The sequence below is a fragment of the Peromyscus californicus genome, unplaced genomic scaffold (assembly GCF_007827085.1).
Source record: "Peromyscus californicus insignis strain IS unplaced genomic scaffold, ASM782708v3 Scaffold_12__1_contigs__length_115047231, whole genome shotgun sequence".
NCBI lineage: Eukaryota > Metazoa > Chordata > Mammalia > Rodentia > Cricetidae > Peromyscus > Peromyscus californicus.
Window position 1 is genome coordinate 110,425,366 of NW_026294413.1, and position 15,512 is coordinate 110,440,877.

General features: G+C 46.0%; 1 protein-coding gene across 2 annotated transcripts in view; it reads right to left on the reverse strand.

The window, feature by feature from the left end:
* Nucleotides 1-15,512, reverse strand: part of Ptprg (protein tyrosine phosphatase receptor type G) — a 703,625-nt gene that overhangs the window by 150,331 nt on the left and 537,782 nt on the right. For both annotated transcript variants that reach the window (XM_052734133.1, XM_052734134.1), the window contains exon 6: nt 3,329-3,395. In XM_052734133.1, the coding sequence (XP_052590093.1) occupies nt 3,329-3,395 (67 nt within the window). The remainder of the gene's footprint in view (nt 1-3,328; nt 3,396-15,512) is intronic.

The following is a 15,512-nucleotide window of genomic DNA, read 5'->3' on the forward strand; positions in this document are numbered from 1 at the left end:
CTCGAGTCCCCAGGGCACCACGTCGTCTCTCCCCGCCACCAGACACTTCATCTAAGCTCACAGTGCTGAATCCGGAGCGTGCTCCCAGCCTGGAGCATCTCTTGCTCGGCACTCTTCAGGCCTACACTTGACAGCTCCGCATTCCCAAGTCTGAGCGAAACTGGCTACTCTTCAAGCACTGTCTGTTAACCACAGGCTCCTCCCATGCGTTCAGACCCACCCCACACCTAGCTCGGCGGTGTCAATCACCACAGCAAGAACAGATGACACTACTTATAAGATCCACCTAACATTTTAGAAGAAAGGATAAGCAGTAGAGCAGCCACTGGGAGGGGATCAGGTGGATGACTTTGAAAGGAAGCAGAAGAGCTCTACGCTATCTGTAGAGTGGCCCTGCGACACTCCTTCCAGAGACAAGCTGAGGTCAGGTCACATCTTCCAGATTTCACGGTGTCTTCGTGGAGTACTCCCACCATGCTGATCCAGCCAGTGAGCACACACAGCAGGGAGTCACAGAGGCCCCTAAGGATCCTATGCCCGGCTCCATGTGGGGGCAGTCTTGGCTCGGGGGTTCTCTGATGTCCTGGCCAAGACTGAATACAGCCTCTTGCTGCACCTCTCAGCCCTATTCTCCCCAGGCCATCTTTCCCCATGAGAAACCTCTCTTATACTTAAAACTCCATCTTGGCATCTGATTCACAGAGCACCCCTGTAACCAAGCGCCAAGCATGCAGTGTAGCCAAGATCAGATAATTACATCTCAGCTGAAGGAACAGAGAAGATTCTTCTTACTAACAACAAAACGTCAGTTAATAACAAATTAACTTTCTAAGATGCGACCCCTAGAGGTTAGGAAGTCAGGCCGCTTCAGCAATCCATACTGACTCTGCACTTCACACATCGCACCATCACTCCCTCACCAGAGAATCCGTGAAGAGCGTAATTAGTTATGCTCCTTCAAATCAGCAGATCACACAAACCCCTCACAGGACCGTCAACCAAAACCACATCTAATTCAACAAAAGAGCGTTTCAACTCTTCAAGATGTCCATCCTTTCTGGGAGAACGGCACTCTCTTCTGACACCCCCACCCTGCATTTTCACTTTCTCTTCTCAATCAGAGCCAAGCCTCAGTGGTCTTCAGGTCCTCCCCACCCCCACCCCCCACGTTGTTTTCTATTTTCATACATTAATACTTTCACTTGTATGAGTGTTCCTTTCCCTGACTTAGACATTACTTGTGATTTACTGAGTAGCTGCTGCCTGCCAGCTGTGCTGTGTCATCCTTTGGCCTTTATTGAGGCTTACACTTGGGGAGGTGTTGTAAGAGTAAACAAGCAAAGAAGGTCTTCCAGATACGTTTGAGAAAGAAACCTGGATGATAGGACATAAAGTGATGGGAGTGGAGGAGTCACTTGACAGACAAGATCTGAAGGGAGACTAGCAGGCGGGCAATGGAGACACCCTTGGTCAACATGCAGGAGAGGAAGAGAAGTGTGCCAGCAGAGGACTTCACAGGAGACATCTGCAAAGACTTCAGGAAGAGAGGGGCAGCACCTCTCTTCCTCTCCCTTCCCGTAGGAACTGGCTAGGGTGTCTCTATCTATGCCCAAAGCCAGGGCTGCCTGTGGTCAGGCACACATCTCATTTTTACTCGAGAGATGTAAACTTTCTTGTCGGCAGACACTGTTTGCAGCTCCTTCCTGTCAGAGACCAGGGTAGAACCCGGAGTCGCTGTGTCCCTAAGTCAGACAGAGTGCTCCTATGTTGCATTATTTGCACCCCTCTCTGAATAACTCATACCCAAGGAGATGGCATTAGGAGGGGTTTGGGGAAGGCAATCCCCGTCCTGAGGAAAGAGTCCTCACAGATGAGATATGTGGAGACTCCTCAATGGCAGAGTATTACCACCAGTGAGGCCCTGGGTTTGAGTCCCAGAAGGGGGGGGTACCATTCTTAACATAGATTTGGAAGGGAGGGATTCAAGCTGCAAGTGAAAAAGCTCCATGGGATGCTGTCAGTCATCACACACTCTTCCTTCTTTGTCCATGTGTGTGTTTAGTATGTGTGTGGTAGATGAATGTGTGCAGATGCACACGGTGTGCACGTGCAGAGCAGAACTGGGTGTTTTCCTTGATTGCTCTCCACCTTGGTTTTGGAGGGAGGGTCTCTCGTGGATTAGGCCGGGCTGGCTGGTCCACCAGTGAGATCTAGGGTTATCTTGTCTCTGCACACACCCCACCCCAGCATTGGAGTTCTGACATATGCTGCCAAGCTTGGCTTTCTATGTGGGTGCTGGAGATGTGTGTGCAGGTCCTCATGCTTCTGGGGTGGACACTATACTGACTAAGCCACTGTCCAGCTCTCACTTCTCTGTTTTCACTTGGTTTATTCTTGTTACCTGCTGCATGACTGAACAGAACAATTAATGCTCAATCCAACTTAATCAAACTCCAATAACAAGCTTAGTTTCCCTGGAAGAGGTATTTGTTAAGCTCTACAGAGTTGGCTCATGTCAGCAGACAATCCTCTCAAAAGGTGTGAAGACATTTTATCACGGTGGTGGGAATGCAAGGAGATTTATTATGGTTACTAATGCTATTTTTGTCAATGTCGTTGGAATTCTAATTAGAATATTAAAACTTTACAAATCATTACATGAGATCCAGACTCAACACCTTCCTGCAGCAAGGGTGCTTCTGAAATGAGAGCATCCTGGTGCCACAGGTAATGATGCATCGCTGATAATAAAGTTGCAGGGAAATTCCGCCAATAAACCCAGCTGGAAGAGACAGAACCCATTCATCTTCCTTCCTCTCCCAGGCCTATGCCTGAGGATGTGATGTCTGCTGTAGAGAACACCAGCCTCGCCCTTTCCATTTTCGCAGCTGCATGGTGCTGGCTCATAGACTGTGAAGTTTAATGGCTTGTTCTGGCTACTTATATTTTCCCTCTTAAATCTGAGAGGCAAATCAAAAATATTTACAAGTGACAAGACACTTGAAAAAGGAATATTTTTAGGAGAGAAATGAGACAAATGGCAGATTCAACTCCTAAAGCATCATATATCTTAGAGCATTTTGATTTACAACACATGCATTCACAGAAATGCCTGGGGGAAACAAATGGCTCATTGTTAACCCAGGCCCATTTGCAGGTTATAAATGCAGGTGCTCTTTACTCATGAGATAATGGCTCTATAGCCCTTGCACAGCAGAGGGCAAGGAATGCCACCACCCTCTGTCCTCTGCAAGATAACCTGATTCCTTCAGGTGAAGATCCCAGCCCTTCACTTTCTAGCTGAAGGAAGAAGATGGAGCTTACTCACCATGATGTACGACGCCCTTCAACCCATGGATAATAGGATCCAGTGCAGAATTGTCCCTCGGACTGACCTACATGTAAAGGAAACACGATTGGTTAAATCTGTCCTGGCATCAGCTACAACAGCCTCAGTTTAATCTTCTAAAGAGAAGGGGAAAATGGATGCATCTAGCAAGCTGTTTAGGTCTCACATATACCATGGTGCTCACCAAATGCCAGAGATTTATGACACAATAAAATCAAGTGAGGAAGTCTAAATCACAACAAAGAAACTTCTCAGAATACATTATAACAGGAGAGAAATACCACCTTCTCAGCAAAGCCTCAAAAAGCGACTGCTGTTTTATTAAAAGTAGTCATGATCGGCTAAAAAGTCATTGAAAGTCATCAGAGAACAATCCATCATGGACCGAGTATTCCACACCTCCTGGTGGTTGTGTTTTCCTGTTCTCCTTAGAAAATGGCCCAGTTCCCTGTCAGCTCACTCTCCTCCGTAAAGACCCCAGTTCCCTGGGAAAACCCATGTTCTCTGTGAGCTACTTTCATTTTCTAAAATTGATGCTTCTCCAAACCAAGCCTCATTGTCCATGGGCCCTTCAACTTTTAGATACTACTTAGCAAATTATTGTCTTTGCTAGATGAAAATATCCCAGTATGCTATAGTTATAATTTCAAGTACTTTCTCTTAGATAGGTACAATAAAATATTTACAAATGAAATATAACAATGTCTGAAGTGTGCTTTAAAGTAATCTAGGAGTGGATAGCAACTGGAGAGTGGGAAGACATGCCCAATCACTTAGGACCTTGAACGACAGGCATAGGATGTGTCATGATATATCCTTTTTACTTCTATGTATGTCCTTTTTCTCCCCTAAAAATAAAGAGCTTTTCAAAATCCATTATCTGTGGTTAGCATAGTTCCTGCATTTCTTCCCCTTCAGGGACTGCATTTCCTATTAATCCACTTCTCACATAATGAAGTTGAGATATTGATGAACCTTTCAATGTGCAGCAAGACCCAATTTGCTGTTTAAAGCTAACTCAGAGGAATCCAGAAGCAGCCAATGTTGAATTTCTAGGAACTACAAAGGATGTACACCACTTCCAGGTTACACAGATGCCTCCAGCCCTGTTGAGCTGCCATTTCTGACGTGCTCTCTTGGAGAATAATCCACACTTCACACGTTTCCTTCCCTTTTTGCTCCTGCAGCTCCAGGACACAGCAGTGGCTCTAAAATGTAAACTGGGACACCTCTGCCCCCCTAAGGCAACATGTGATCATGCCCAAGACATTTCTGGTTGTCACAACTACAGTAGATGAAGACAGGAGGGAATGGGGCAGGATTCTACAGAGCCCTTGACATCGAGTGCGAGAATAGGACTGCTGTTAAACATCAATGATGCTTACGATTATACCCTAAAATGAAGAATTACAAGATGTTGAGGTCAATGATGTGTTGAAGAACTCAATGTCTGGAGTCCCAAGTTACATCTACCTATTCAGAACACAGTGGCCATTATGCAGTATTATGTTTATAAACTAAAAATGTAACATAATATGGGAGTTGGTACTACACTGTAAACACTACAGATGAGGGAAGGAAGAAAGAAGGAAGGAAGGAAGGAGGGAGGAAGGGAGGGAGGGAGGGATGAAGGGAGGGAAGGGGAGGGATGGAAGGGAAGGGGAGGGAAGGGAAGGGAAGGGGATGGAGGGAAGGGAAGGAAGGGAGGGAGGGAGGGAGGGAGGGAAGAAGGAAGGAAGGAAGGAAGGAAGGAAGGAAGGAAGGAAGGAAGGAAGGAAGGAAGGAAGGAAGGAAGGAAGGGCTGATCGACAGTAAATAAGGACTCAGAGTGTTAGATCACATGGGTGAAATCCTAGAAGTTGCCATGACTGAGTCTCCATATTGTCTGACAGGGAGCCCAGATCAGGGCAGATAGTGATTAGAGAGGAAAACATTCTTAAAAAGCCAACGTATGGCAAGTATTCATAGGATATACCAAACCAGAATTATATCTGAAGAAATACTATATCTCCATCAACCAAGTAATTGATCAAAAATTTAAGCCATGGCCCCCAAAAGGGATCACAACTCAAGACTATAAGATAAGAGACTCTCATCCGTAAATGTGGTCACATTTCAAAAGCCCAGAATAGAATAAGAGCCCAGAGAAAAAGCCACAGCTGTAGGAAGAAGGGTGTTTTGGATGAGTGTCCTTACCGTGTGTTTAAGGCTTTGTTTTCAAGGGGTGCTATGGGAGGTGGTGGAACCTTTAAGAGTTAGGGCCTAGTTGGGAGGTTCTTAGTCATTGGGGACATGCCCTGGTGGGGCCTATGGGACCCTAGACTCACCCTCCTTCTCTTTTAGCTTGCTGAGTGATGACGTCAGCACTACTACACATTCCACCATGTAATAGGACCTCAGGTCTACAGTAAGAGGGGTGGGGCAATCAATCATGGACTTGAACACATAATATGAGTCAAAATAAATCTTTTCTAAGCCAGATGTCTTATGTATTTTGTTATGCAGCAAGAGGCTGACACAGGGGAGTGGAAATGTTCATGTGAGTCTAATTGCCTAAACTCCTAAAGTCTATGAAGAGATGGGGAGGTGGCCACAAACCCCTCACCTCCATGCCACACCTCTAGAGCCGGGGTCTGCGGTCTTCCATCAAGAGTGTGTATCCATTTTTCCTACTTTGGAAAGAAAGTGTCTATCTTATTGTTTGGGGTTAGGGAAATCTGGTGAATGTAATAAAGGCAGATGCTATTAAAGCATTGAGACTATAAGGCCACCATGAGAAGAACCGCAAACTAGCTTATCACAGGCTAAAAGGGAATAGGGAGTGAACATGGGCAATTCCTGTGAGCAAGTCCACTCGAAGGCACGTGGCCTCCGCTGAACACCTGCAACTTGTGTACAGCTGCTGAGCTCGCCTAACCAGAGAATCCAGGAATAACAGTATGACTGTGGTTTCAACCAATCAGGGCCATTTTTCTTTCAACAGAGCGAACTGTACACATGGGAGCCTCTGTGACTGTGTGTAGAGGCTGAAGTTGGAGGAATGGCCATGATAATTTTCTCCACCAATACATGTTGCTTATGCTGTGTTGTAAAGTTTTCTAAACAAGATTACTTATCAGACCAATTCAGCTGACTCAACCCTTCAAAACAATGGTACCCTTCTGCGGCCGATGGAGGCAACGGTCCTGAAACAGTGTGCCAAGGTTCACTGTCTGTATTTCATTCACCTACAGCCAACTATTACCTGAACAGATGAAATGGGAAACTCCTAGCAAGGTGTGGTGATGGGCCTGTCTAATCCCAGCACCAAGAGATGGAGGCAGCAAGCTCAGTTCAAGGTTATCCTCAGCTACAAACGGAGTTCTTAGAAATCCTGGACTATATGAGACTCTCTCTCAAAAAGCAAGCAAGCAAGGAGGAGGAGGAAGAGGAGAAGAAACTTAAAAAAGAAACAAATAATTCCTAAGTTTCAAACTGAACACTGTTCTGGGTTGGGGATGAAATCCTCTGATGTCTAGAACATAAATGAGCCACTGCCCTGTGTGCCCACATGGGACCAGCTTCCTTCCTGTTGGTCCCTTAGTTCTCACATCTCAGGTCTCAGATCAGATGTCCCTGCAGTGCTTCTGTTCAAGTAGCCCTTATTTTACTCACTAATGGCCCCAAATACCAGAAAAATTTATTACAGTACATTGTTAGAATTATTCTATCATTAGTTGTTTGTTTGTCTGTTTTGTGATAAGGTCTCACACTGGCCTTGAACTTTCTAGGAGACTGAGGATGACTTTGAACTCCTGATCCTCCTGCCTCTACTTTCCAAGCACTGAGATGACAGGGATGAATCTCCATGCCTGCTTTCTAATCAGATATTATTGTTAATTTCTTACTGTATATACCAATCAATTAATTAATCTGTCCATTGAACTTTATTGTAGGTATGCATGGGTAGGAAAAATATAATTATGTTAGGTCTGGTATAACCTTCAGGTTTCAGCACTGCTTTGAATGCAGCCCTTGCAGATAAGGGGGATTACTGTACCATGATGCTCCATCCAAGAGGAGAAGGGATGTCTTACAGTCAGGGGCCCCTCAGTGCATTTAGTCTTGTCTGATGGTGTGAAGGCTCAAAGGAGGTGTTCCTAATCCTCCATGACTGACACCCACTGATAACATACAGTGGAAAATAACCAGGCAAACTAATCCAAGCTCAATTTCTGTTCACTTGTGATTACAGTACCTTTGAGTTCAACACTCAGACCTGGTCTCATCTGAGCTCAAAGGCCTGAGCCCAGATTCAGAGCAACCCCACAATTGAAAGTCTCTATACAGTCTCTTCAGCTACCAGTGAGAAGACAGGCAAGGAGAGGGAAAGAAAATGGAGCTGTTGGCTAGTCAAAAAAACTGCCTAATAATACGAGCTCATTCTCCAGTCCATGGGCGGGGAATCCAAACTGCATGCTAATAAGTGGATTTGTTCCAGGAAGGCAAAGCCCTCACTGAAATAATCCCTTCCACTGACTGTTTCAATCAATTTGCCACTTAAACAAAATTGTGGATATCAGCTAAGCAATGTGGGCAGCTTTTCAACGTGATGGCAGTGAACAGGGTGTTCTAGCAACCCGTGTTTACATTCTGGTTTCCGTTCCAGCTAGAAGGAGGCCAAGAGAGAGGGTGAGAAAGATGGGACTCTAAATCAGGCATGAACCCTCACAGCTTCAGTGTCCACACCCCTGCAACGGGGACTGACAGTGGAAAGCACCGCTCAGCATGCAGTGTCTGCCTGGGTGGGTCCTACTGGATAGCAAGTCATCCTGAACCCTTGCATCAACGGTTGCCAAACAGCAGCCGTCCTGCCCAGTATCTCTGTGTGCTTTGCGGTAAGGAAGACCACTTTGAGTTCAAATTTCAGAAGATCTGTGTTTTGTTTGACATCCACTCAATTTTGTAATATGCTGCTCCTTTCAGAGCCACATGAGTGCTTTCCTGGCTTTTTAAACTTGCTTCCTTCCGCTTTAAGATCAAAGCAGTTGCATGGTAATACAGAGAAGCCAGAACTTCCACAAATGAGCTTTAAAATGATGAGGGGGGAGACCCCCCCCCCTTCCCACAGTTTGTGCTTGAACTGAAAAACTTAGCTCCTGGCACTTCCAATTTTGAGCAGCTTTGTAGCATCAGTCATCTTCAAAAGATGGCACATAAACATGACAGAGGGCTCTGAGTCAACGCCTTCCAGTTGTCTTCGGATAGAACTCCACTACACATTGCCAACCCAGGAAGCTGACATGGACTTTGGGACTAAAGACTAACTTCAGGCACAAGCTATTGAGATCTAAGCCACCAAATTTTCTTTTCAAGTGGTCACTTACCATATGGGTTTGTACCATTATCAAATTAATAGCCAGGTTCTCAGTTGTCTCTATATCTAATGCTTGTCATCCAGGCACTACATGATGGGCTGTGCTTATCCCCAACTTGGAACAAAATAAAACAGATGCAGAGCAGCCCCAGCAGACCACGTGTGCCACATTCAAACAGGCTTCTATACTATAGCCTTTTCCTGAACCCTGTGCCATTTGGCCCTTGTCTCAGATTCTAATAATTGTCAATCTATCAAGTCCCAGCCATCTGGTAGACAGGATGGCCAAGACAACTTCCTTGCCCCAAGTCTGACATTGGCAGCTGCTACTTTACTACCACAAACCTCATATCCAGCCAATAACATCCTCTTGGGGAAAAAAATATTTTTATGTTTGCAGAGGGTAGAGCTATCCCATGAACCAGGACTGTGGGGGAAAGTGTCAAACATCAGAGAGTCTGCGCAGCCTTCCTGAACTGCAGAAACGATCCAACCAGCCCGAGGGCTAGCAGATAACTGTGCATTCCAAGGCTGACACACCTGATCAGAAAGAGGGCAGGGGCTTCCCATGAGGTCCAGTTTCACATCAGGCTCCTCTCCTTCAATCTCTCTCACCTAAGAATCACACAGCAAGGAGACTGCGTGTTCTTCCATTGTGACTGCCACCTACCTTTTCACTGCACTCTGGTATCTCTTGCTGTTAAGAGCTTCCCTGTACCAACCATTTTCACCTTGGCCTCTTCCCCACTATTTCAGGGAGCCCTTACCTGCAGCTAAAAGAGTGACTACTTTCTGCTGCTAACATTAAACTCTTTGTGTGTGTGTGTGTGTGTGTGTGTGTGTGTGTGTGTGTGTGTGTGTGTGTGTGTATGTATGTATGTATGTGTTGGGCAGAAGCCAGAGGGTGCTGGGTATTTTGTCCGATCACTCTTCTATTCTCTTGAGACATAGTCTGGTCACTGCACCTGGAGCGAGGATGGTTGGTTGGTTGGTTGGTTGGTTGGTTGGTTGGTGTGTGTGTGTTCCTATTTGTTTGTTTTTGTTTTGTCAACCAGATACAAGCCAGGGTCATCTAAGAAGAGGAAACCTCAACTGAGACATGTCTCTATCAGACTGGCCTATAGGCAAGTCTGTGGGATGTTTTCTTGATTGATGATTGATGTGGGAGGGCCAGTCTCTGCCGTGGTGCCTCTCCTGGGGAGGTGATCTTGGATTGTATAAGAAAGCAAGCTGAGCTAGCCAATACCCAGCATTCCTCCATGGCTTCTGCTACTATTCCTGCCTCAGCTTCCCTCAGTGATGAACTGTGACTGGTCTTGTAAGCAGAATAAACCCATTCCTCCCCAAGTTGCTTTGGTCAAGGTCTTTACGGCAGCACAACAAAAGAAAGTTAACGGGGACAGACGGTAGCCAGCAAGTCCTGGCAATCCTCCTGTCTCTGCCCTCCAGTGTGGGGTTATGGGTGTGTGTGGCTAAGCCTGAATTTTTAAGTGGATTCTGGGGATTTGAACTCAGGCTCTGCTTGTGCTGCAAGCTATCTTACCCACCTATCCATCTTCCCAGCACGGATGCTAGGCAACGTGTCTATGCCCAGGGGGCGAGTCTTCCACTAGCTCAGTCCTGCTAAGTTACACTCCAACCAGTCTCTTACTGGCTTTTCCCAGTCTCTTACTGGGACTCAGAAATACTTCTTTTCTTGGGTACAGCCTAAAGTCTCAGGTGTGGATGCTCAGATGTCTTTCTTCCCTTCTGACATCTCAACACCATCTTCTCTGCCAGCTGTCACTGCTGTAACAGGATTATGAAATGTGGGATCGGAGGTGCTGAAGCGTTTAGCACCTCACATCACAAGGAAATCAAGGAGGAAAATGGGGACAAGCCTCAGAAAGAGGCAAGGCACGAGGTACATGGATGGGTGGAGGTGGGGGGTTGGGGGTGGGAGTGAGGTACAGCAAGGCAGTAGGGTCTTTCCTGAAGTGCACACTACAGTCTCCAGGAGAATCTAAGAGTAGATTCCTGCCCAGAAGGGTGGCTCTAAATGGGACTATAAAATCCAAGATCAAGGGCCAGAGAGGTAGCTCAATTGGTAAGAACACTCATGAGGATAAGGACCTGAGTTCAGGTCCATGACAAACACATGTAACAATAGCCAGACATGGCTGTGTGGATTTTATCTCAGCACTGTTGTGGGTAGGAACAGGAGGATCCATGGGGCTTACAGGCTAGCAGGCTAGTTTCCCATTCAGTGAGAGAGCCTGATTTGAGAGAATAAGGTGGAGAGTGACAGAGCCCAACACTCACACAGACACGTGAATCTGCATACAGCTCTGAATACAGCAAACCCAAGACATGTTTACATACAACACACACTCCAGTATCAGACCTTCCCTCTAACCTAATAGCTTTCTATGCCAAGTGTCACCACAGCCACAGGGTACAGCGAGCCCCTGTCCAAGGGGAAGGTTCTGGCCCTTGGTTATCATCTCACCTCCAGCACTTGACGGACAGACCTCCAGGACCAGCTGCCATGGGCAGATGAAAAATTTCTACAACACAGCTCCCGGTAAGGATTGGCACAAAAAGAAGTGTGTGCTAGGAGGATATAAACTCCTGTCTGTTCAACAGAGCTTGGGCCCTAACATGGCTTAATTACGGTCAGCTGATATTCTTGGTGGTTACTAGTTCACTCAGGAGTTATTCACCTTCAGAACAAGCCACAGATCTGCCCGACATCAGACTGTGCCAGACAGGCTTGCTCACTGCCCTATAGGCAGTGTCCCACGTTCACGGGTGTCAGTGTCTCAAGCATGGTGGTCAAGTCCATTCTTTTGACTTTCAGGTCACCTCCCACTCAATGCAAGGCCATAGAAGAGGAGGAGGGTGTGGGGAGGGCAGTCATGTGGCAAACAGCACCAGCACAGGGCCACATGGGCTCTTGCCCTGTGTCTTTAAATTGGTCTTCCAGAAGCTGAAGATATGGTTCCAGAACCACCTGTCCCATCCAAGTTAGCCTTTTCCAAGGAGAGTTGGCTCTTGAATTGGAGAGCACATATGAACTTCAAACCCATGACGCTCAACCTAGAGTCCCAAGCTACAGTGTTCACTGTCTCACAGTGATACTGATGTGACCTTCGAATTAAAAAAGAGAAAAAAATGTGTGTGATCTGGGGGAGCCTGGAGCAAAAGAGCAGTGTGTTTTAAGCTCAACAGCTGGCCGGAAGTTTCTCTCTGTTCTGCGTGGCGTTGTTGAACAGCCCCTACTCTCCCTTGGTAATACCCCCACCATGCACGGCAAGCTCCAGCACTAGCAAGAGCTTAGGGGAGAAAGCAGGCCAGCCGTTTCCCAGGGTAGAGAGACTTCAAGGAAAACACATTGGATGTGAACTCTCACCTCTGCTATCTCCTTTTCTCCAAGCAAAAAGCTGCTCCAGGCACTCCACTCACAAAAGACTCAGGGTCCAGAAGGGGCCGTGTAGGGACTGATATAAATCCCCACCATGTATGCAGCAAGAGAAGTACAAGAAACAAGGCATGCTGGATCAAACGGCTGCCAGACTGATCCTGTGGCAGCAAATCCTTTTCTAGCAGCAGGGAATGCCACTGCTCACATTAGAAAGGCAGGAGGAACAGGTAACTAAGCGAGAGCTGGCATGTGTCAAACATTCAATCAGGGCCTGGGGGACTCTCTAGGACAGCACCTGCCCAGTATATAGGATGCCTTGAGTTTGATGTCTTCAGCATTGGGTGGGGAAAAAAGGAAAGCAAATCAAATATTAAAATGACATGACTCAGGGCAGTGAACCATGGGCCAGAGGCTGCGTGCAACCCCGGATAGCTAGGAATATGGCCTGATACAAAATTGCAAACAAAACATTATAAATTTTTTTTGACATTTTAAAAATGCTGTGGTGTGTATATGGTGTATGACTGTTCTGCAATGGTGTACGTGCTGGTGTCTGTACCTGTTTGTGTGCACACGAGTGTGTGTAGGACATTGGGTGACTTCCTGTAGCCTCTTTTTCTCTGCCTTATTCCCTTCATGATCTCTCACTGAACCTGGAACTTAACATTTTTCAATAAGGCCAGTGTTCAGAAAGTCTCAGCGATCTTCCTGTCTCTACTCTCTACAGTGCTCTGGTTACCGGCAAACATAACCATGTTTGTGATTTAAAAACAAAACAAAACAAAACAAAATCTGTTGTGGTAGTGAATGTAATTGGCCTCATAAGCTAATAGGGAGTAGCACTATTAGGAGGTGTGGCCTTATTGGAGGAAGTATGCCACTGTGGGGGCGGACTTTGTGGTCTTCTATGCTCAAGCTACACCCAGTGTAGACACAGATTCCTTCTGCTGCCTGAAATCAAGATGTAGAACGAGAGTGCTCCTTCTTCAGCACCTTGGCTTCCTGTATGAGGCCATGTCCCACTATGATGATAATGGACTAAACCTCTGAACTGTAAGCCAGCTCAATTAAACGTTTGCCTTTATAAGAGTTGCTATGATCATGATGTCTCTTCATAGCAACAGAAACCCTAGCTAAGACACCTATGCGAAGTTCTCAAATAGGAACGTTGTAGATGTCAATGTTGTGTCACAGTGTCAAAAGACTGTTTGTACCTGTAGTTATATGAAGAGGTGACAGGTAAGTGAACAGTGTTCTTAATCCAATTACATGTACCCAGCTCTTCAGTCTTATTCATTCAACAAATATGTACTGAACAGCCATGGAAGGCTGGGCTAGGATGACTCCAGAAAGACCTCCAGTAATGCCAATTCCAAGTACCCTGGGCCTTAGAGTGATGTACACTGATGCAGCAGCATGAAGCAAAGCCATAAGATCACTTCTCTGGTGTGGTTATAAAAGATCCTAACCTGCATCTTGATGGCTGGCATCAGTATTCTCCTAATAGTCATGTTGGAAAAGCTCACATCACAAAGAAACACAGGTAACTTTTGCCAACGGCTAAGAGAAAAGTGAGGTTCTCTGAAGGGGTGACCTTGGCCAACAACCTGAACAAGCTGGGAAGTGGATCGTCTCCAAAGTGAAGTTCCAGATGAACCCCAGCCATGGCTGTCAACTGGACCAGTGAGATACCTTGACCCAGAGGACCCAGAACTTTCACAATGATTGTGTGCTGTGTTTAAGTTGTTAGACTTGTAGTAATGTGTTACATTGCAACAGACATATGCCACGACTGGAGTGTTAACCAGGAACGAATTATGGCACTCTGCCTGAAGAGCTGACAATCTAGTTCTGTCTCAAAGAGTACAAGAGGGCTCTTTTCTCCTCTGCCATCTTCCTTACACTGTGACACCAACTCCATAAAAGGGACTTGGTAGTTTCCATCCTTCCGGCTTAGCTCTTGCCCTTTGCAGACCTCAGCTGCCAGCAGTGGGGTAGAGAACGCAGTTATAAGTCAGGTTCAGTTGGGGAAATGGAGCAGCAGTAGTGAAAAAGGTCACCAAGCAGAGCAATTAAGCATCAATAATCAATTCTGAGACAAAGACATTTCAGCAGCTTTTATGTTTTACCAAAGAGAGGAAAGCAATAAATTGCAGCATGGAATTTGAGGCCATCATCATGAAAGGTGTCCCTGGGCATAGTACAGGGCACAGTGCAGCAGCAGGAACAGCTGCTCAGAATCCCGGCAACCAAGTGCAGCTCATTACACACCGCAGCGCTCTTTCACAGAGGGTATTTCTACTCTGACTTCCTTTCGGGACTGAATGATTGCTCCATTAATGTAGTCTCTGAAGATGGATTAAGTATCAATTCACTCTTCTCAGCAATACCTCATAAGCCACCCCCTATTTCACATGGTTCTCCCACATAAAGGGCTTGCTGCCCACCACTATAAGACAGACACAAGCTCCCTGCTGCCGTCTTTTGAAATAAACCTGTTCACTCATCTAAACAGTACACTTCATTCACACACAGTGACAGCTGCATCAGGACCACCAGTACATCTGTCTCGGCACCTGATTTAAGAGCCCCAGCTAAGCAATGCTTTGGACATTACAATTGGATTATCTAAGTGGGTAAACATATCTAAATCCACTAATTAGACAAACTCCTGTCTCCTAAGTGGTCCTGTAAATGGCCAGACTCACCTTGGAGAGAACTCAGCACTTCGGAGTGAACTGAGCACTTCGGCGTTGTACTTAAAATGTACCTGAGTTCAGCAGAGGATAAAATTAAATTGCAACAAGGAAAGACAAAATCTTTCCCAGCAGGCTTTGATTGATAGAACATGCCATTTGTAACAGAATGGAATGGAAAACCAGAAAGTTTGTTCCCGCTAACACTGCCTTACTGGGGCAACTTTCTCTCCTTTGAGAAAATACTATGACTTTCTCCACAGAGCATAAAGTCACTCATCCAGGCACCAGGGCTCCAGCACTCTAGATCTGCCATTAGTTCCATTGGGGGGAAAACCTCTCCATGGGGAAGAGAGAATCCCAATGACATTATAAAACTGTCATTGACAAGAGCCTCAGAAGCAGAAAGGACAAACACAGATGAATCTGCTAAGCTGAATGCAACAAGGCCATTAAAAGAGCTGGTTTGGTACGTTAGTGATTAAATGCAGAGATTTTTTTTAATTAATTAATTTTATGAACGTTTGTATGTTTGTGTTGGAAATGTGCTTGTGTGTGCCAGGAGTTGACATCAAGTGTCTTCCCCAAATGACATTCACCTTATTTTTGAAACAAGATCTCTTACTGACCCTGGTGCTTGCTATTGGCTAGACTGGATGGACTTGCCAGCAAGCCCCAGGAGCCTTTCTGGGTATACCATCACACTTG